At 44.7% G+C, this 22,920-nt stretch overlaps 1 protein-coding gene across 1 annotated transcript in view; it reads left to right on the forward strand.

Moving 5' to 3' along the window:
- Window positions 1–22,920, forward strand: part of LOC139275194 (acyl-protein thioesterase 1-like) — a 248,433-nt gene that overhangs the window by 213,216 nt on the left and 12,297 nt on the right. The window contains exons 11-14 of the mRNA XM_070892333.1: window positions 12,735–12,810; window positions 15,263–15,408; window positions 19,976–20,032; window positions 21,753–21,907. Of these exons, the coding sequence (XP_070748434.1) occupies window positions 12,735–12,810; window positions 15,263–15,408; window positions 19,976–20,032; window positions 21,753–21,907 (434 nt within the window). The remainder of the gene's footprint in view (window positions 1–12,734; window positions 12,811–15,262; window positions 15,409–19,975; window positions 20,033–21,752; window positions 21,908–22,920) is intronic.

Raw genomic sequence — 22,920 nt, forward strand, 5'->3', positions numbered from 1 at the left:
AAGAGTGATCATAACATGACAGAATTTCACATTCAGTTTGAGGGTGAGAAACTTGGGTCTAAAACTAGTGTCTTGAACCTAAATAAAGGCAATTACAAAGGTATGAATACTGCAGATAAATCCCCTGGACCTGATGACTTGCACCCTAGCGTCTTAAGAGAAGTAGTGTCAAGGATAGTGGATGCATTTGGTTGTAATTTACCAAAATTCCCTGGATTCCGGGGAGGTCCCAGCGGATTAGAAAACTGTAAATGTAAGGCCCCTATTTAAAAAAAGGAGGCAGACAAAAAGCAGTAAACCATAGACCAGTTAGCCTAACATCTGTGGTTGGGAAAATGTTGGAGTCCATTATTAAAGAAACAGTAGCAGGACATTTGGAAAAGCAAAATTCGGTCAGGCAGAGTCAACATGGATTTGTGAAGGGGAAGTCATGTTTGACAAATTTGCTAGAATTCTTTGAGGATATAATGAACAGGGTGGATAAAGGGGAATCAGTGGATGTGGTGTATTTGGACGACCAGAAGACATTTGAAAGGTGCCACATAAAAGGTTACTGCACAAGATAAAAGTTCACTGGGTTGGGGGTAATATATTAGCATGGATAGAGGATTGGCTAACTAACCAAAAACAGAGAGTTGGGATAAAGGGTTCATTCTCGGGTTGGCAATCAGGGATCAGTGCTGGGACCCCAACTATTTGCAATCTATATTAACGACTTGGAAGAAGGGGCCAAGTGCAACGTAGCCAAGTTTGCTGACGAGACAAAGATGGGAGGAAAAGCAATGTGTGAGGAGGACAAAAAAAATCTGCAAAAAGACATAGACAGGCTAAGTGAGTAGGCAAAAAGATGGAGTATGATGTTGGAAAGTGTGAGGTTATGCACTTTGGCAGAAAAAATCAAACCGCAAGTTATTCTTTAAATGGAGAAAGATTGCAAAGTGCCGCAGTACAGCGTGACCTGGGGGTACTTGTGCTTGAAACACAAAAGGATAGTATGCAGGTGCAGCAAGTGATCAGGAAGGCCAATGGAATCTTGGCCTTTATTGCAAAAGGGATGGAGTATAAAAGCAGGGAAGTCTTGCTACAGTTATACAGGGTATTGGTGAGGCCACACATGGAATACTGCGTGCAATTTTGGTTTCCATATTTACAAAAGGATATACTTGCTTTGGAGGCAGTTCAGAGAAGGTTCACTAGGTTGATTGCGGCGATGAGGGGGTTGACTTATGAGGAAAGGTTGAGTAGGTTGGGCCTCTACTCATTGGAATTCAGAAGAATGACAGGTGATCTTATTGAAACATATAAGATTATGAGGGGGCTTGACAAGGTGGATGCAGAGAGGATGTTCCCACTGATAGGGGAAACTAGAACTATGGGGCATAATATTAGAATAAGGGGCCACCCTTTTAAAACTGAGATGAGGAGGAATTTCTTCTGAGGGTTGTAAATCTGTGGAATTCGCTGCCTCAGAGAGCTGTGGAAGCTGGGACATTGAATAAATTTAAGACAGAGATAGAGTTTCTTAACCGATAAGGGGTTATGGCGAGTGGGCAGGGAAGTGGACCTGAGCCCATGATCGGATCAGCTACGATCATACTAAATGGCGGAGCAGACTCGAGGGGCCGTACGGTCTACTTCTACTCCTATTTCTTATGTTCTTATTGTGAAGACAGAGTTGGCTAAAGTGGACTGGGAAAATAGATTGAAAGGTAAGACGGTAGATAAGCAGTGGCAGACATTTAAGGAGATATTTCCTAATTCTCAACAAAGCTATATTCCATTGAGAAAGAAAGACTAAGAGAAGGATGAACCATTCGTGGCTAACTGAGGAAATTAAGGATGGTATCAAATTGAAAGAAAAGGCATATAATGTTGCGAAGATTAGTGGTAAGCCAGAAGATTGGGAAAATTTTAGAAACCAGCATAGGATGACAAAAAAAAATAGAGGGTGAAAATAGATTGAGAGTAATTAAACAAGAAATATAAAAACAGACAGCAAGAGCTTCTACAAGTATATAAAAAGAAAGAGAGTAAATGTTGGTCCCTTAGAGGATGAGACTGGGGAATTAATAATGGGAAACAAGGAAATGGCAGAGACTTTGAACAAATATTTTGCATCTATTTTCACGATACAAGGTACGAAATGCATCCCAATAATAGTAGAAAATCAGGGGGCAAAAGGGAGGGAGGAAATGAAATAATTATTATCACTGGAGAAAAAGTATTGGGCAAACCAATGGGGCTAAAGGCTGACTAATCTGGACCTGATGGCCTGCATCCTCGGGTCTTAAAAGAAGTGGCTGCACAGATAGTGGATGCATTGGTTGTAATCTTCCAAAATTGCTTAGATTCTGGAAAGGTCCGAGTGGATTGGAAAACTGTAAATGTAACTGCCTTATTCAAGAAAGGAAACAGAAAGCCAGAAACTATAGGCGAATTAGCCTAACATCTGTCATTGGGAAAGTGATTGATAGAATCCATTATTAAGGAAGTAGTAGCAGGACATTGCATTATGATTTTCTAAATCAAGCAGAGTCTTGGTTTTATGAAAAGGAAATCATGTTTGACAAATTTATTAGAGTTCTTTGAGGATGTAACAAGCAGGGTGGATAAGAGGGAACCAGTGGATGTGGTGTATTTCCAAAAGGCATTCGATAAGGTGCCACATAAAAGGTTACTACACAAGATAAGAGCTCATGGTGTTGGGGTTAATATATTAGCATGGATAGAGGATTGGCTAACTTACAGAAAACAGAGAGTCTGGATAAATGGGTCTTTTTCAGATTGGCAAACTGTAACAAGTATGGTGCCACAGCGATCAATGCTAGGGTCTCTACTATTTACAATCTATATTAATTATTTGGATGAAGGGACAGAGTGTATTACAGCCAGATTTGCTGATGATACAGATAGGTGGGAAAGCAAGTTGTGAAGAGAATCCTGAGTCTGCAAAGGGATACAGTTAGGTTAAGTGAGTGGGCAAAGATTTGGCAGATGGAGTACAATGTGGGAAACTGTGAGGTTCTCCACTTTGGTAGGAAGAATAGAAAAGCAAAATATTATTTAAATATAGAGAGACCAGAGAATGCTGCGGTGCAGAGGGATCTGAATGTCCTCGTACATGAAACATAAAATGTTAGCATGCAGCTACAGCAAGTAATTAGGAAGGCAAATGCAATGTTGGCCTTTATTGCAAGGGGATAAAGTGTAAAAGTAGGGAGGTCTTGCTACAACTGTACAGGGCATTGGTGAGACCACAACTAGAGTACTGCATACAGTTTTGCTCTTATTAAGGAGGGATATACTTGCCTTGGAGGCAGTTCAGAGAAGGTTCACTAGGTTAATTCCTGGGAGGAAGGGGTTGTCTTATCAGGAAAGGTTGAGCAGATTGGGCCTGTACTCATTGGAGTGTAGAAGAATGAGAGAGGATTTTATTGAAACGTATAAAATTCTGAGCGGGCTTGACAGGGTAGATGCTGAGAGGATGTTTCCCCTTATGGGGGAATCTAGAACTAGGGGGCATAGTTTCAGAATAAGGGGTGGCCCATTTAAGATGGAGATGAGGAGGAATTTCTTCTCTCTTTGGAATTTTCTACCCCAGAGAGCTGTGGAGGCTGAGTCATTGAATATATTCAAGGTTGAGCTAGACAGATTCTTGAGCTATAGGGGAGTCGAGGTTTACGGGGAACAGACAGGAAAGTGGAGTTGAGGCCAAGATCAGATCAGCCATAATCTTATTGAATGGTGGAGCAAGCTCGAGGGGCCATCTGACCTCCTCCTGCTTCTATTTCTTATGTTCTTAAGACCCCTACCACCTAGAAGGGCAGCAGGCACATGGGAACACCACCACTTCCAAGTTCCCCTCCAAGTCACACACCATCCTGACTTGGAAATATATCGCTGTTAATTCATTGTTGCTGAGTCAAAATCCTGGAACTCCCTACCTAACAGCACTATGGGTGTACCTTCACCATATGGATTGCAACGGTTCAAAAAGATCGCTCACCAGCGACTGCCACATCCATGAATGAATGAATATTTAAAAAACAATTAAAGTCATGGGAGTGAAATTGGATCACCTCTGAAAACCGGCTAGAGGTTTGCGATACGTGATTCATTCGCGCCCGTTCCGTGTAATGCAGGCAGCATCCCAAGATGTTTTTTATTCATCCATGGGTTGTGGATACCGCTGGCCATGCCAGCATTTCTTGCCCATCCCTATGCTGCCTGACGCTGTTCATTGGCTGCACGCATCAAGCGAGTCCAATATCGTTACTAACTTTACACTAAAGCTAGCCTACACCACTTACAGTGGAGGTACATTGTGGCTGCAGCAGATGCTAGGAGTCGTTCTGCTACTGAAACTGACCTAGGAAAGAGTGAAGACCATGGGAGAGACCCTGGTTTTCGGATGGTGCACTGGAGGTCTTGGTGGATGAGGTGGAAGGGATGAGAGTTGTCCTATATCCTCAGGAGGGCAGGAGGCCCTCCAAGCACACGATGAAAAGGCAGTGGGAACAGATAGCGGTGGAGGTCATTTGCGAGGAGTTTAGCCCCAAAGATCTGGATGCAAGAAGTTTAATGACCTCACATGCGTGGTCAACGTCGGTGTATGCAACTGCAACAGTCATATCTTACCAACTGCAACATGCCACTGCCAATGTTCCCTGTAATTTTTGGGGGGAGGGCCACATTGTCCCTTTAACGGGCTGCTTGGCCCATTCAAACTACCATGCTTGTGCGTTTTTTCTATTTAAAAGTCAGCAAGCTGGTTGCGCAGGACCCCGGAACGCTGCATGGCCGCGCAGCTCAAAAGGAACATTGTCCACTGCTCTATTCACCATACCCCCATCACTCACATGCTAAGAATCTCTTATCAATCAGGACGCACTCATATGCTTCACCTTACCCTCACACATTTAGCACTGTTGCAAGCCTCACACCCACATCTCACCGCTTGCACACATTGCCAGCTATTCAACCATGACAGCCACATCACCCAAACATTTTGCACGGCAGTAACATAAATACTGTAGCTACAAGAACATGTCAGAGGCTGCGTATTCTACAGCAAGTGACTCGCCTCCTGACTCCCCAAAGCCTTCCCACCATCTACAAGGCACACGTCAGGAATGTGATGGAATGCTCGCCACTTGCCCGGATAAGTGCAGCTCCAGCAACACGCCAGAAGCTTGAGACTATCCGGGACAAAGCAGCCTGCTTTAATGATGCCCCATCCACCACCGTCAACAGTCACTTCCTCCACCACCGGCACACCATGGCTGGAATGCGTACCATCTACAAGATGCACTGTAGCAACTCGCAAAGATTTCTTCAGCATTTCCCAAAACCGCGACCTCTACCGCCTAGAAGGACAAGGGCAACAGGCGCATGGGAATGCCATCGCCTCCAAGTTCCCCCCAAGTTGCACAGCATCCTGACTTGCAAGTATATCGCCGTTACTTCATCTTGGCTGGATCAAAATTGTAGAACTCCCTCTCTAACAGCACCATGGGAGTACCTTCACCACGTGGACTGCAGCAGTTCAAGAAGGCGGCTCGCCACCACCTTCTCAAGGGTAGTTAGGATAGGAAATAAATGCTGGCTATGCCTGGGATGCCCAAATCCTATGAATGAATAAAACAAAAGGTCCTTGCCCTACTCTGAGGTTGGAGTTGTTGCTACAGCAGTTGGCAGAATTCAGTGACGGCCTCCTTAGTGAAGTGCAGACGTCTCAGACATTGGTCATCACTGAAGTTCAGGTAGGAGAATTGCTCCCTGAACACCCTGGGTGGATATGGCCTCTTGCTGAGAGCCCATCTTCCCCCTCCTCCTCCCTATTCCAGCAGTTTGTCTTGCTATGCGTGGCCTCTGCTCATTCTTCAAGTCATGCTCGATTCCAAGAGAAAGGCTTTCTAGGCACTGATGTCTGGCAGCAACTGATTTGTGCAGAAGCCTTGAAGTCATCAAAAGGTACTCCAGCACCTGCCATACCACTCCCTGTAGACTTTTGAAACTTGAAACAACTATGGAAAGCACCAAAAACGTGTAGAATTGTAGCAACAGCCAGAATAAATAAACTAGCATCTAAACTGTAAATAGTTGACGATCCCTTTAAATAGTGCTTGTGGGGGTCCTTCATACCGCTTAATGTCATGTTCAGCTGTCTGAGGTTAAGAAAGGACGTAGTCTGGAGTGTTGAGGTCCAGAATAGCATTGCTGATGAAAAATCAGTGTTGCACACTGAATTACATCATGATCTCCCTGCTCTGCATGATTCCAGCGGACGTTCGGTGCACATGCGCTAACCCCTTTACCAATATGGTGCATTTTGCGACAGTGGACAGTGTGCACGCTTCTGAGACTGATTTTTGGTACCATATGAGTGTCCACTACCGAGCCAGATTTCACCCCCTATGCATCGTGTTCACCATTTGTGTCACGAGATTGGCATCTTCATATTGAAGAATGTGAAAATATCAAGAGCCACTACTCCAGCATTAAGGAAGATGGCACGAGAATTGGTCCATTTCTGCAACATTAAATTAGAGAATTTTGGGAAGGAGGGAATGAGTTGAGGAAAAGAAATGGGGAGGAGAGGAGACGAAGGGGAATGGGTGTCGGAAGTGGGGGAGGTAAATGGGAGGGGAGGAGATGTCGCGTAAAGTGAGATGGGACAGAGGGAGGGGAGAACTAAAATTAGAAAAACAAATTAATGAACTCAAAAGGTGGATCATCAAATTTTCGCAAAATTATTTCAAGTAGGGGATATTGTCTCAGAATAAGGGGCCGCCAATTTAAATTTGAGATGAGGAGGAATTTCTTCTCTCAGAGGGTTGGTTGTAAATCTGTGGAATTCGATGCCTCAGAGAGCTGTGGAAGTTGGGTCATTGAATAAATTTAAGACAGACAGACAGTTTTTTAACCGATAAGGGAATAAGGGGTTATGGGGAGCGGGCAGGGAAGTAGACCGGAGTCCATGATCAGATCAGTCATGATCGTATTGAGACAAATGGGTATGATCTGATAGCCATTACAGAGGCGTTAGTAGCAAGGTGACCAGGACTGGGAATTAAATATTCAGGGGTATTTGACAATCTGGAAGGACAGACAGAAAAGAAAAGGAGGTGGGGTAGCTCTATTGATAAAGGATGGAATTACTGCAATAGTGAGAAACGATATTGGCTCAAATGATCAGGATGCTGAAACAGTTTGGGTAGAGATAAGGAATAATAAGGGGAGAAAGTCACTGGTGGGTTTAGTCTATAGGCCCCCTAACAGTAGCAACTCTGTTGGTCGGAGCATAAGCCAGGAAATAGTGGGGGCTTGTAAAAAGGGAATAGCAATTATCATGGATGATTTTAACCTCCGTATTGATTGGACAAATCAAGTTGGTCAGGGTAGCCTTGAGGAGGAGTTCAGAGAGTGCATAAGGACGGGTTTCTTGAGCAGTATGTAACGGAACCAGCCAGGGGGCAGGCTATCTTAGATCTGGTCCTGTGTAATGAGACAGGATTAATAAACAATCTCCTCGTAAAGGATCCCCTTGGAATGAGTGATCACAGCATGATTGAATTTCAAATTCAGATGGAGGGTGAGAAAGTTGGATCTTTAACCAGCGTAATAAGCTTAAACAAAGGAGACTATGAAGGTATGAGGGCAGAGTTGGCTAAAGTGGACTGGGAAAATAGATTAAAGTGTAGGACGGTTAATGAACAGTAGTGAACATTTAAGGAGATATTTCACAACTCTCAAGAAAAATATATTCCAGTGAGGAGGAAAGAGTGTAAGAGAAAAGATAGCCATCCGTGGATAACTAAAGAAATAAAGGACAGTATCCAATTAAAAACAAGGGCATACAGAGTGGCCAAAACTAGTGGGTGGACAGAAGATTGGGAAGCTTTTAAAAGCCAGCAAAAAATGACTAAAAAAATGATTAAGAAAGGTAAGATAGACTATGAAAGTAAACTAGCACAAAATATAAAAACAGATAGCAAGTGTTTCTACAAGTATATAAAAAGGAAAAGAGTGGCTAAAGTAAATGTTGGTCCCTTAGAGGAATGAGACCGGGGAATTCGTAATGGGGAACATGGAGATGGCAAAAACTCTGAACAAATATTTTGTATCAGTCTTTACGGCAGAGGACACTAACAATATTCCAACAGTGGATAGTCAAGGGGCTATAGCGGGGGAGGAACTTAACACAATCACAATCACTAAGGAGGTGATACTCAGTAAGATAATGGGACTAAAGGCAGATAAATCCCCTGGACCTGATGGCTTGCATCCTCATCATCATCATAGGTGATCCCTCAAATGAGGATGACTTACTTCCACGAGTTCACAGGTGTTTCGATGAAAGACCCGATGTTCCAGTCCTGAACTTCAATTGAGGGGGTGGAAGATGCCTGTGCGTGAATTTATTTTTAACGTGTGGTGACCGTTGTACACCTGCCACCACACGGGCTTGGCTTGGTCCAGTGGCAAGGATTAACCAAGACGACTGGAGACCTGCTCTGCTGCAGTGTGGGCTGGCCCATGCTGCCCCTGGGCCCTCAGCTCTTCTGAGCTCCGTACCCATATCTGTCGCACCTCCGCCACGATTTCTCGCCGCTCCTCCGCCACAAACATTCACCGCATCTCGCCACAAGCACTTCCTGCTCATCCGCCCCGACCTTCCCATTCCTCTGTACCTGGGTCCTGCCGATGTTCTTGCTCACGCTCGAAAACGGCAACCAGGATTTTGATGACGTCACCCAGTCGCCCATCTTAAAATCGTCGCACATTTCACTAAAGTAAATGTTGGTCCCTTAGAGGAATGAGACCGGGGAATTAGTAATGGGGAACATGGAGATGGCAGAAACTCTGAACAAATATTTTGTATCTGTCTTTACGGTAGAGGACTAACAATATTCCAACAGTGGATAATCAAGGGGCTATAGCGGGGGAGGAACTTAACATAATCACAATCACTAAGGAGGTGGTACTTAAGTCAGCGCTGGAGGTTGAAGTGGTATGCCGCTCCAGCTCTTTTACTTCTCGACCTGCGGAGCTGTTCTCTTGCAGATCGGGGGCTATGATATCCAGGGTCCGGCGCTCCAGCTCTTTTATAGCCCGACCTGTGGAGCTGTTCTCTCGCAGGTAGGTGGGCCATGGGGGTGGGGGGGCACCCTTGCATCCTAGGGTCTTAAGAGAAGTAGCGGCAGGGATTGTGGATGCATTGGCTGTAATTTACTAAAATTCCCTGAATTCTAGGGAGGTCCCAGCAGATTGGAAAACTGCAAATGTTTGTCTGCCCCTATTTAAAAATGGCGGCAGACAAAAAGCAGGAAACTGTAGACCAGTTAGCCTAACTTCTGTGATTGGGAAAATGTTGTAGTCCATTATTAAACAACCAGTAGCAGGACATTTGGAAAAGCAAAATTCGGTCAGGCTGAGTCAGCATGGATTTATGAAGGGGAAGTCACGTTTGACAAATTTGCTGGAATTCTTTGAGGATGTAACGAACAGGGTGGATAAAGGGGAATCAGTGGATGGGGTGTATTTGGACTTCCAGAAGGCATTTGACAAGGTGCCACATAAAAGGTTACTGCACGAGATAAAAGTTCGTGGGGTTGAGGGTAATTTATTAGCATGGATAGAGGATTACCTAACTAACAGAAAACAGAGAGTCGGGATAAATGGTTCATTCTCGGGTTGGCAATCAATAACTAGTGGGGTGCCGCAGGGATCAGTGCTGGGACCCCAACTATTTATAATCTACATTAATGACTTGGAAAAAGGGACTGAGTGTAATGTAGCCAAGTTTGCTGATGATACAAAGATGGGAGGAAAAGCAATGTGTGAGGCGGACACAAAAAATCTGCAAAAGGACATAGACAGGCTAAGTGAGTGGGCAAAAATTTGGCAAATGGGGTATAATGTTGAAAAGTGTGAGGTCATGAACTTTGGCAGAAAAAATCAAAGAGCAAGTTATTATTTAAATGGAGAAAGATTACAAAGTGCTGCAGTACAACGGGACCTGGGGTTACTTGTGCATGAAACACAAAAGGATAGTATGCAGGTTCAGCAAGTGATCAGGAAGGCCGATGGAATCTTAGACTTTATTGCAATGGGGATGGAGTATAAAAGCAGGGAAGTCTTGCTACAGTTATACAGGGTATTGGTGAGGCCACACCTGGAATGCTGCATGTAGTTTTGGTTTCCATATTTACGAAAGGATATACTTGCTTTGGAGGCAGTTCAGAGAAGGTTCACTAGGTTGATGAGGGGGTTGACTTATGAGGAAAGATTGAGTAGGTTGAGCCTCTACTCACTGGAATTCAGAAGAACGAGAGATGATCTTCTCGAAACGTATAAGATTATGAGGGGGCTTGACAAGGTGGATGCAGAGAGGCTGTTTCCACTGATGGGGGAGACTAGAACTCGAGGGTATGATCTTAGAATAAGGAGCGGTCCATTTAAAACTGAGATGAGGAGAAATTTCTTCTCTCACAGGGTTGTAAATCTGTGGAATTCGCTGCTTCAGAGAGCTGTGGAAGCTGAGACATTGAATGAATTTAAGACAGAACTAGACAGTTTCTTAAACGATAAGGGGTTATGGGGAGCGGGCAGGAATGTGGAGCTGAGTCCATGATCAGATCAACCATGATCTTATTGAATGGCGGAGCAGGCTCGAGGAGCCATATGACCTACTCCTGCCCATTTTCTTATGTTCTTATGTTAAATGAAGTCCGAGGGCTAAAATCACTCCGGGCCACAGCAAGCAAGCCTGTTACAGGCCCTGGCGCCCTCCCCACCACTGATCTTACCCCAAGTTAAAATCAAGGCCCAAGTCTCAATATGCAAGCACACAGACCAGGGTCAATGCCAAGCTGCATTCTCAGACAGATGCCAAGGGCTGCTACAAAACTATCCCTCTACTTAATAATTATCAAGCACCCTCATAATCTTATACGTTTATAGTTGGGTGTATATTTATATATACAAGATCGTATTTCTGTCCAAATCTGGCAGGAATCGCTGCCTGGCCAACCGGCAGGAAGCAGGAATTCAGGTGGCAGGAGACTGCCCTTCAGGGATTTGCACAGATAGGTCCCCCGCACAAGGTAAATTCATCGGGGGGGGGGAACCTGGGTTCGGAGTAGCCCACAGTTTCCTGTGGGGCCCAAAGGATCATCTCTGCTTCTAGCTATGAAGAAACTGGACTTTTATTTTTTTTAAACTTATCTAAGTGGACCTCTTATGCCCCCGGCTGCTGTTCCCTGCAGGTTTAGCCTGCCAGGGTAACCACCATTGCTTCCTGCTCAGGTTAAAATGGCAGATTGGGCCCAATTACATCATTGGAGCTGGCCTGTATATTTAAAGAGGACTCCACTAACTTGGGGTGAGTGTCCTTGCTGCCTGCAATTGAAAATAGCAGTCGGACAGATCGGGTGGGTAAGTCTCCATCTTCATTTAAAATGCCCCGGCCTGCTTTCTGCCAGGTGAAGGGAGTTAAAATTGAGCCCAATATATTTTGATAGACTTCCTTGTCCGTTTGGTTGTTGATGGTTTTAAGTGCGTCGCGCAGCTACATAGAATTTAGCATTTTAAGAACATAAGAAATAGGAGCAGTCGTAGGCCATTCGGCCTTTCCAGCCTGCTCTGCCAAACAGTAAGATCATGGCTGATCTTCTACCTCAACTTCACTTTTCTGCACTATCCCCATATCCCTTGGTTCCCTTAGTATTTAAAAATCTATCGATCTCAGTCTTGTATATACTCAACGACTGAGCATCCACAGCTCTCTGGGGTAGAGAATTCCAAAAATTCACAACCCTTTGAAGAAATATCTTCTCATCTCAGTCCTTTGGGGTACAGAGCTCCAGTATGTTGGTCCTGGTGTGCACAGGGAGCAAGTATGGCAAAATTGCATTCTCTCAGCATGACTTTCTGTGCAGGAGCAATTCAGCTGAATTTCTATTCCTGTCTAGCTGTATGATTTGGTCCACAAATGTGGATGGCATGAAAACCGACAGGTTGACACCTTTCTGGTAGCAATTGCATTTCTGGGGTGGCGGGTGGGGTTAATTAGCATCTGTGCTTTAGCTGACGTTTTAACATGTTTTCTATCTGACTGGAATGTTTAAAGCTGACTCCTCGGTGCAAATAGTGGATAGAGCCCTGATGGGCCTCACCTTAATAAAAAATATATATATCTTTTCCAAACTGTCCATCTTTAAAATAGTAATTTACTTCTTTAGAGAAATTCAGGAGCTTTCTCTGTTTTGTTGTCAGTGTCAAAAAAGCAACCCCACTGTACAACTATAACATGGCCTGTGGTGAACTAATAATTGTATTTCAAGCAATTTTTTCTTGTAAAATCCTTTCAATGTAGTTTCCTTTCTGTACAGGTAAAATGGACAGATGTGATGGGCTAGAAATTCATCACAGGCGGTGGCGCAAAGCAGGCAGTAAAGGATCGGCTGTCTGTTATACTCAACGTATGATATTCAGTTCCATTCCAGTCAGTGGAACCGTATAACGGGTGGCTGATCCAATACTGCCTGTTTTGTGCCACAGCCTGAAAAGAATTTCAGGGCCAATGTGTCACAGTTCTCTCACCACATCATACTCTTTGTTTGGTTTAGAACTAGTATTGTCTTGTTCAGTTTGCTAAGAAATCTTTTATGAAGTGCCTTTATTTACAAAAAGGTTTTCAAATGGTGTCTGATTCAAATGGTATTTTGCAGATGGACCATCCTCAGAAGAGAAGAGGAGGGATTCTGTTTCCTTGGCACAAAACAGTCCAGAAGCAAAAGAGGAAAGGTGTGATAATTTCTTGAAATGAGACTAAGGAAACTCCTGCATTGGAGTTTCCATTGACTTTTAACAGCCACCCTCAGCTGGGTGAGATCTGCTTTTGAATTTGTCAAAGAGGATAAGTTTCATCTTTCTTGGCTGAGTAGCCTGTGGGGGCAAGAAACCCTCACCTCCCCCGACCTGCTCAATGGTTTCTTGATTTTACTTTTCGCAGTGTTTGTTTACAAGCCTTTAAGTTTGCTCTGATTTACTGGAGCAGGATTGAAAAATGACACAACTCGTACCCCAACTGATCTCTACCAGACAGGATCGGTGCAGCAAGCATACTGGGCCCAAGTTTCCACAAGAAAAAAAACGGGCGCCCCTCCGAGCTGGGCGCCCGTTTTTCTCGCCTAAAACGGCGCCTAAAAAAATCCTCGGTATTCTCCACCTACTTACAGGTCCTGTGGCCCTCGGCGCAGCTAGCACGAGCTGTGGGGGGTGCGGAGCCAGGTCCCGGCGCTGAAAACAGTGCCGGGACCTCTGCACATGCGCGCTACAGTCGGCACGCAAGTGCAGTAGCTCCAGGCGGCGAACTGTGTGGGAGGGGCCCGAAGCACGCAGCCCCTAGCCCTGGCCCAATGGCCTCACTGGGGCTGCGTGAATAAGGCTCCCCCCCCCCCCCCCGACCAAACCCGACACCCGCTCCCCCTCTCCCCCCCCCCGCCCCGACCCGAGACCCGCCCCCCCCGCCCTGACCCGAGGCCCGCTCCCCCCGACCCCCCCCTCTCTCTCCCCCCCTCTCTCTCTTCCCCCCCTCTCCACCCCTCTCTCTCCCTCTCTCCCTCCACCCCTCTCTCTTCCCCCCCCTCTCTCTCCTTCCCCTCTCCTTCCCCTCTCCTTCCCCTCTCCTTCCCCTCTCCTTCCCCTCTCCTTCCCCTCTCCTTCCCCTCTCCTTCCCCTCTCCTTCCCCTCTCCCTCTCCTTCCCCTCTCCCTCCCCTCTCCCTCCCCTCTCCCTCCCCTCTCCCTCCCCTCTCCCCTCTCTCCCTCTCTCTCTCTCCCCTCCCCCCCTCTCTCTTCCCCCCCCCTCTCTCTTCCCCCCCCCTCTCTCTTCCCCCCCCCCTCTCTCTTCCCCCCCCTCTCTCTCTTCCCCCCCCTCTCTCTCTTTCCCCCCTCCCTCCTCCCTCCCCCCTCCTTCCCCTCTCCTTCCCCTCTCCTTCCCCTCTCCTTCCCCTCTCCTTCCCCTCTCCTCTCTCCCTCTCCTTCCCCTCTCCCTCCCCTCTCCTTCCTCTCTCCCTCCCCTCTCCCTCCCCTCTCCTTCCCCTCTCCCTCCCCTCTCCTTCCCCTCTCCCCCTCTCTCTCTCCCTCCCTCTCTCTCTCCCCCCCCCCTCTCTTCCCCCCCCTCTCTCCCCCCCTCTCTCCCCCCCCCTCTCTCGCTCCCCTCTCCCACCCATCCCTCTCTCTCTTCCCCCCCCTCTCTCTCTTTCCCCCCTCCCTCCCCCCTCCCTCCCCCCTCCCTCCCCCTCCCTCCCCTCTCCCTCTCCCTCCCTCCCTCCCTCTCTCTCTCTCCCCCTCCCGCTCAGCGGCACGAACGGCTGCAGAATTCTCCCTGGCTGAAGCACTTTCACACAGGTAGGAAGATGGTTTATTTAATCTTTTCTTGGCTTATAAATGTTTATTCAGGTTGGATTTATTTGTATAATATTTGTAGAAGTATAAATAAGGATTTATTGTCGAATTTAATAAGTTCCCTTCCCCCCCCCCCCCCTCCTCCCCCCCACCTCGTTCTGGACGCCTAATTTGTAACCTGCGCCTGATTTTTTTAATGTGTAGAACAGGTTTTTTCAGTTCTACAAAAATCTTCACTGGCTCCATTCTACTTTAGTTTGGAGTACATTTTCACTGTGGAAACTTTCAAATCAGGCGTCAGTGGCTGGACACGCCCTCTTTTGAAGAAAAAATTCTGTACTAAACTAGAACTGTTCTACCTGACTAGAACTGCAGAAAAAAAAATGTGGAGAATTGCGATTTCTAAAATAGTCCGTTCTCCACCAGTTGCTCCTAAAAATCAGGCGCGAATCATGTGGAAACTTGGGCCCACTGAAGGGAGTTTTCCCTGGCCAATGTCTTCACACTGTTGGCTGAAAATGAATGTTTACTAAAACATGGGAGACAGAATCTGATGTGGGAAGAATTCTATGTAGCCACCCATCAATGCTGCAATTTGCCTTCATTTTAATGTTATTACTGGTCAAAGTACATCTCTGAAATTAGGCATCATTGTAACTAGGGTGCACAAAAAAAATCACATTTAATATTCCTAAAACCTTTTGTTGTGGTTATTTTGCTTCATTTCAAACAAGTTTGTAACAAAGGTGTATTTTGGAGAATAGTGTTCTTGTAGAAGTCAGTATAGAATTACAGTAAACATACTTGGCTCCCAATAAAACACTGAAATTTGGTTTCCTCTTTTTGTAGTTCAGGAAGCAATTCTAGTAATCCTCATGAAGCGTTCTATACTCCTTCACCTTTTCAACTAAAAAGTTATCCTCAGGCTCCTTTCACCATGGACTCGGTGCGGATCAAATGCAGAGAATTGTTAGCTGCTGCAATGAAAACAGATGGTAAGTCAGACACCAACTAACTTTAAAAACAAAACAAAATGGAGTGATCCGTGGCTTAGTGGTAGCATTCCCATCTCGGGGTTCGTGCTTCACTCCAGACAGCCCTGGCGAGCAGAGACAAGTGTTCTGGTCTCTAAATACTCGGTTGCTATCTAGTGGGATACCCGTGTCCAAAGGGAGGAGAGTGCCCCCCCCCCCACCCCTTTTATAGTAGCGGCAGAGAGCAGATCCGAACTGTGACATCCAGCAGGGTACTCGTATCCTGGTTCTCCTGGTTAAGCAGGTGTGAGTCAGGTTTATGACTTGCTCACATTTTTTAAAAAAAGGTCTTGTTAGGGAAACAACCCAGAGCACGATCTGCTGGATGTAGAAGCAATGGAAGAAATGGGTTGCTTCATGTGCCAGTAGGGATGGAAGAGAAAGAAGTTGGCAAATATTTTGAATAATAATGGTCTCTTAAAAATCATTCTTTTCATTTTTTTTCCCATTGTTTTTTCTGGGGTGTGATTTTTGGACACTGCTTAATGCCCCCAATAATTTAAAGATGCTTTATTCAATTTCTATCTGACTGTACAAATGATTTTTTCAAAACTAAACAATAGACCACATTTTTGAAATTCGGTATGCGATTATGTTTATATTTTGCTCTTTTATCTTTCTGCAAATACTTCAGCATAATTTAAAATTTTGGGGGGTGTCTGCTAACCAAACTTGCTATTTCATTAAAATCTTTCTTTCCTTAAAAATAGAAAGTAATCCCTTAACTCTTCAGATATGACCATAAACTGAAGTTGGCATGGAATCTTGCCATAGAGGGAGTACAACAAAGGTTCACCAGACTGATTCCTGGGATGGAAGGATTGTCCTATCAGGAGAGATTGAGTAGACAAGGCCTGTGTTCCCTAGAGTTTAGAAGGATTAGAGGTGATCTCATTAAACATACAAAATTCTTACAGGGTTGGACAGGATAGATGCAGGGAAGATGTTTCCCCCAGCTTGGGGGGTCTAGAACCGGGGGTCACAGTCTCAGAATAAGGGGTGAGCCATTTAGGTCTGAGATGAGGAGAAATTTCTTCACTCAGTGAATCTTTGTAATTCTCTACCCCAGAGGGCTGTGGGGCTTAGTCGTTATACATAATCTATATTAATGACTTGGAAGAAAGGACCGAGTGTAATGTAGCCAAGTTTGCTTATGATAGAAAGATGGGAGGAAAAGCAATGTGTGAGGAGGACACAAAAAATCTGCATAGACAGGCTAAGTGAGTAGGCAAAAATTTGGCAGATGGAATATAATGTTGGAAAGTGTGGGGGTTTATGCACTTTGGCAGAAAAAAAATCAAAGAGCAAGTTATTATTTAAAGGGAGATAAATTGCAAAGTACTGCAGTACAGCAGGACCTGGGGGTACTTGTGCATGAAACACAAAAGGTTTCAGCAAGTGATCAGGAAGGCCAATGGAATAGAAACATAGAAATTTACAGCGCAGAAGGAGACCATTTCGGCCCATTGTGCCCGCGCTGGCCGACAAAGAGCCACACGGCCCTTGGTCAGCAGCCCTAAAGGTTACATATAAACCTATGAACAATGACGGAAAGGCAAAGAGCAACCAGTCCGCCTCACCACAACTGTGACACCTCTTATACTAAAACATTCTACACTCCACCCCAACCGGAGCCATGTGATCTCCTGGGAGAGACAAAAACCAGATAAAAACCCAGGCCAATTTAGGGAGAAATAAAATCTGGGAAAATTCCTCTCCGACCCATTCAGGCGATCAAAACTAGTCCAGGACATTATCCTGGCCGTATTCTATTCCCTGCAGTACTTACCATTATATCTTCTCCATCCAACAAAAGATCATCCAGTCTAATCCCAATTACCAGCTCTGGGTCCGTAACCCTGCAGGTTACTACTCTTTTAAATGCTCATCCAACCATGGTGAGGGTTTCTGCATCCACCACTCTTCCAGGCAGCGAGTTCTTGATCCCCACAACCCTCTGCGTAAAGAAGCCCCCCCCCCTCTCAAATCCCCTCTAAACCTTCCACCAACCACCTTAAAACTATGCCCCTCATAATAGACCCCTCCACCAATGGAAATAGACCCTTACTATCCACTGTGTCCAGGCCCCTCAATATTTTGTACACCTCAATGAGGTCTCCTCTCAACCTCCTCTGTTCCAATGAGAACAAACCCAGTCGATCCAATCTGTCCTCATAACTAAGATTCTACAGTTGGCAGCATCCCAGTAAATCTCCTCTGCACCCTCTCCAGTGCAATCACGTCCTTCCTATAATACGGCGACCAGAACTGCACGCAATACTCCAGCTGTGGCCTAATCAAAGTATTATACAATTTAAGCATAACCTCCCTGCTCTTATATTCTATGCCTCGGCCAATAAAGGCAAGCATTCCATATACCTTCTTAACCATCTTATCCACCTGGCCTGCTACTTTCGGGGATCTGTGGACAAGCACTCCAAAGTCCCTTTGTTCATCTATGCTATTAAGTAGCCTACCACTTAATGTGTATACCCTTTCTTTATTAGTCCTCCTAAAGTGCATCACCTCACACTTCTCTGAATTAAATTCCATTTGCCACTGCTCTGCCCACCTGATGAGTAGATTGATATCCTCCTGCAGCCCATGGCTTACCTCTTCGTTATCAACCACACAGCCAATTTTAGTGTCATCTGCAAACTTCTTAATCATACTCCCCATATTCAAATATAAATCGTTGATATATACCACAAAAGCAAGGGTCCCAGTACTGAGCCCTACGGAATCCCACTGGAAACATCCTTCCAGTCCCAAAAACATCCATCAATCATTATCCTTTGCTTCCTACCTCCAAGCCAATTTTGGATCCAACTTGACACTTTGCCCTGTATCTCATGGGCTTTAATCTTGGCCTTTATTGCAAAGGGGATGGAGTATAAAAGTAGAGATGTCTTGCTACAGTTATACAGGGTATTGGTGAGGTCACACGTAGAATACTGCGTACAGTTTTGGTTTCCATACTTGTGAAAGGATATACTTGCTTTGGAGGCAGTTCAGAGAAGGTTCACTAGGTTGATTCCGGAGATGAGGGGGTTGACTTAGGAGGAAAGATTGAGTAGGTTGGGCCTCTACTCATTGTAATTCAGAAGAACGAGAGGTGATCTTATCGTATAAGATTATGAGGGGGCTTGACAAGGTGGATGCAGAGAGGATGTCTCCACTGATAGGGGAGACTAGAACTAGGGGGCATAATCTTAGAACAAGGAGCCGCTCATTTAAAACTGAGCTGAGGAGGAATTTCTTCTCTGAGGGTTGTAAATCGGTGGAATTCACTGCCTCAGAGAGCTGTGGAAGCTGGGACATTGAATAAATTTAAGACAGAGATGGACGGTGTTGTGTATCTGTAAAGCATGCACTCCCATGTTCCGCCTCCAGGGAGCTCATCCCCTGAAGTCCAAGGGATCCCAGCACCCCTTGGGAGCACTGTATATAAGCCGGCCCTTAAGGCCTGTTCCTCACTCTGGAGTGCCTTATTAAAGACTGAGGTCACTGTTACTTTAACCTCCCTGTGTGCAGCGTCATCTGTGTTAGGAACACAATAGGTGCCATCCACGTTCATGTAGAAATTGATTCTGTTTTCAGATGATGTTGCCGAGGGCCGTCATGTAGATGAGAAATAGGAGGGAGTCAAGAATTGACCGTTGGGGGACATTAGAAATAACAATGCGGGAGCGGGAAGAGAAGCCATTATGGGTGATTTTTCTGGCTTTAATTAGATAGATAAAAATGGAATCGGGCGAGTGCAGCCCCACCCAGCTGGACGATGGTGGAGAGATGTTGGAGGAGGATGGAGTGGTCAGTTGTGTCAAAGGTTGCAGACAGGTGAAGAAGGACAAGGAGGGATAGTTTACCTTTGTCACAGTCACATAGGATATTTGTGACTTTGATAAGAGCCGTTTTGGTATCCAGGCTATGTTTTCAATATAAATGTGAGTGAAGAAGGAAATTTCTCCTATGTGCTAGCTGTGGCTAAATTATCAATATGTTTGTTATAAATAAAGTCACGATTCTGTCATACTAAGGACTCAAGAGAAAATATTCCTCGATGAAGTGTATGGGATAGTTTTTTTCTGGGCCAGATATTTTTGCCCCTTTACTGAAGTGGGGGTTAGACTTCTGTGTTCTAATTATGCAGTTTAAACTTAAGTGCTGTTGTATGCTATGATTGGTATTCGAAGAGTGTACTGTGTATGTTGCAGAGAAAATTATATTTCGTAATGATTACAAGGCAGTAAGGGTAATTCAAGGATTCCAATGATTTCCTATGCTGTGAGATTAAAGCCAGAATGGTTTGTAATCGTCATCGGAAATTAGATCACTGTATATATCCCTGCCGTGGTCTCTGCATTGATGGGCACTGTTGTTATGTGGAACCTCAGACAAAAGTATTAACTACTGTCATCTCACTGCAAGTTTATTTGGAATTTCATTGTCTGTGTGCGTGTTTTTTGGCGGAGGAAGTTAGTATTGGTGTTGTTTCTCATTACTATTTTCCATCTCTTATTTTCAGGTGATTACATAGCCATTGGCTCAGACTGTGAAGAACTTGGAGCTCAAATTGAGGAAAATATCCTTCTCAAGAAGTAATCCGAAGCCTTGACTATTTCAGTTGGTCAGAATTTGAGGTTATATGCAGTGCTATTTCAAACTTAGAGCAACCAACTTTGAAAGCAGAGAATCAGCAGTGATGCACAGTAATGGGAGAGGGAGGAGTTTAAAGGGCTAAACTAAGGAGTTTAGATAATTATGTCACTGCTGTGAACTTGTTGATCTATTGTATGTTCGGCTCTTCAGTTCCCTTCACCCGGTGCTGCTCCCAAGATTGAGAACTTGGTTTACGGAGAACACAGTGCAAACTCATGTCCTAGAAAATCTTTTATTGATGAGTAAGATTTAATTTTCATGGCAGTGTGTATTTGATGACTGGAAAGACACGATTGCATTGAGAGAGCACTTGCTAGACTTGAGCAGTCCCACTGCCCAACTCATTTCCCATCCAGTATCCTCAACTAAGTGAATGTGCCCTCGCTAATCACCTCTGTAGATCTCAGTGCACTTGCTTTAATCTACTGCTTTCCAAAGATCACAACATTTTGAGGCTTAGCACTGACATAAGGTGGATGACTGCCAGTGGAGACACCTGAGTAAAGAGAATTTCTAAAAATGGCTTCTAGTTGTTGAGTCTGATGATGTGCACTGTGCTCCAATAACACTTAAGTTGAATTATTATTTTCTATATATATTGGTATTGAGCCATGAACACCCTTTTCATGTGATCCCCTCACAAGGGTTGAACCTCAAGTGTTATGCAGACTGGCCCTAATCTTGAAAACCCTGGCGTGCTTAAAGGTTTTTGCTTGTTCTAATTGTAGTGTGCTAAGAGCAAAATCAAGAGAGAAATTCATAACTTATTTTTGGGGATGGATTATTTTTAAAGCATATTTTTCATTAATTTTGAACTTTGCCATTAACAGTTATCTGCCATGGTTAAATGGTCTAAATTGATCCTTCTGGTGGTGATTATTCTATCACTGTTAATATAAAAAGCTTCCATAAGCATCTTGACCAGCCTCAGATAAGGGCCGAGCACACTTTTTGCTGGCCTAAGCTCCCCTTGCAGCATTTGGCTAGGACAACTCTTACTCTTGCAAAATGATGTACCCTTCCCTCTGTGGTTAAGTGCATCCCTCCATACAATAAACGTGTCTGAAACACCTGTGGGACACATCCCAATGCAAAAAAGCAACATTTGGCCTTTACCTGGACAAAGACAAACATCGAGATCTGGAGGCTGCTTGGCACAAACAATCCCACAACCCCCAAACACTCGAACCATTCCCAGGAGAAAGTTTCCCAACAACAGCAGTTTTCCCGTAAGCAGTTAAGGACAGAAAACCACACCTGTGAATAACTAACAGGCAGAACTCGTTCATCCCCATCCTAACTGAACCCAAGAAGAATTAAGCTTCTGCTCTTAAACACACGTTGCTCCCTGTATAGCGTATATAGGACATATATACAAGAGTAGGATTCACTTAAATATTGTCGCAAGATAGTTTTGTTAAGTTTATAAAAATGTTGAAAAATTTGTAACGAGTAATTTGAATAGCAGTAATATTTGGATAGTTCTAATGTGAAATTAGCTAAATTACATCTTCACTGATTTATAACAAAAACATCTTTGTATTTAATTTGTCACAACTTTACGAAAAAGAGACGGTGACAAATACTGTTTTTGACAAAACAGAAACTCCAAAGTTGCTTGAGCTTCCTTAACCATTTTTGACGTGTGTACCAAGAATTAAAAAACACAGATATGAAATATAAAAACAGAGTGAGGAGCAGAATTGCAAATCTGAAAGATTCAAAGAACCCTAATTTGAGGAAGAATGTCCTATGTGGTAACATTGCACCAGACAGATTGGCAAAAATGACTGCAGAGGTAAGCACACCTCATTTGTTTGATTTCAAATTATTATAAATGCCAAAACAATATTAAACTTTTACAGTCGGTGCGTCATATAAGAGTAGGGTTCCCAACCCTTCCCCTTTGGACGGGAGTCTACCAGAATTTCTCCCAAGCACTTCTGCTGGTGACTCGGGAGAAAGGGTCCTGTATGGGTGGTTCACGCATACGTGGTATCGCAGTTGTCTTAGCTTGCAACCATGAGACCTGCTGGTCCTCCCGTTATTCGGAAACATTACTTCCTTACCGGTTGTGAAGATGACTGCATCAGCGCCAAAATCACCTGAAAACTTTGTGAGTCCTAGAGGAGGAAGAGTGGAATATAGGGCTAGACTTTCGGCTTTATTGTTGCCGATTTTCTCGGCGGTACAGCTGGTTTTCTGCCCGGTGAGAGTTTCCACTTAAGTTTTTTCCTTGGTATCGTTCACATCTGAAGTCGCCCACCGGGACCAAACTGCCAGGGTGTAAGTTTGGCCTCAACCGCCGACGTCCAGATCGCCGAGAGAACCGCCCTGTAAAAAGCTGCTTAAACAGGGCAGTAAGGGGGGACCCTGCAAAGAAAGGTAAGGTAAAGGTTCTTTTTTTTGAATTTTAAAATGGCGATTAGGTTTAAAACTGCCTTGGGAATGCTTTGTACGTTTTTTTTTAATTACTTTTTTAAAAAAAGTTTTCCCCCCTCCCTAGGCCCAACTGCAGCTTCGGACTAAATTTTAGTACTTACCGTCCATTCCGGTAACCGCCTATGTTGCTAACTTTCCACTTACCCGCCGAGAAAATCGCCGACAATGTGTGTGCAATGCTCATTTTCTCGCCTGGCGATTAGTTTTACTTACTTTAAACATTAAAATGGAAATTCTCGCCGGCTTTTCTCGCCGAATGTTAGTGGTTCTTCTCAGCAATCGGACGTTGAGGGCCTTTAGGGAAAGTCTAGTCCATAAACTGGGGGAGGGAGAGAGAAGCACAAACTGAGGGAGAGAGAGATAAGCACA

Source organism: Pristiophorus japonicus, chromosome 1 (genome assembly GCF_044704955.1).
Source record: "Pristiophorus japonicus isolate sPriJap1 chromosome 1, sPriJap1.hap1, whole genome shotgun sequence".
In the NCBI taxonomy this organism is placed as follows: domain Eukaryota; kingdom Metazoa; phylum Chordata; class Chondrichthyes; family Pristiophoridae; genus Pristiophorus; species Pristiophorus japonicus.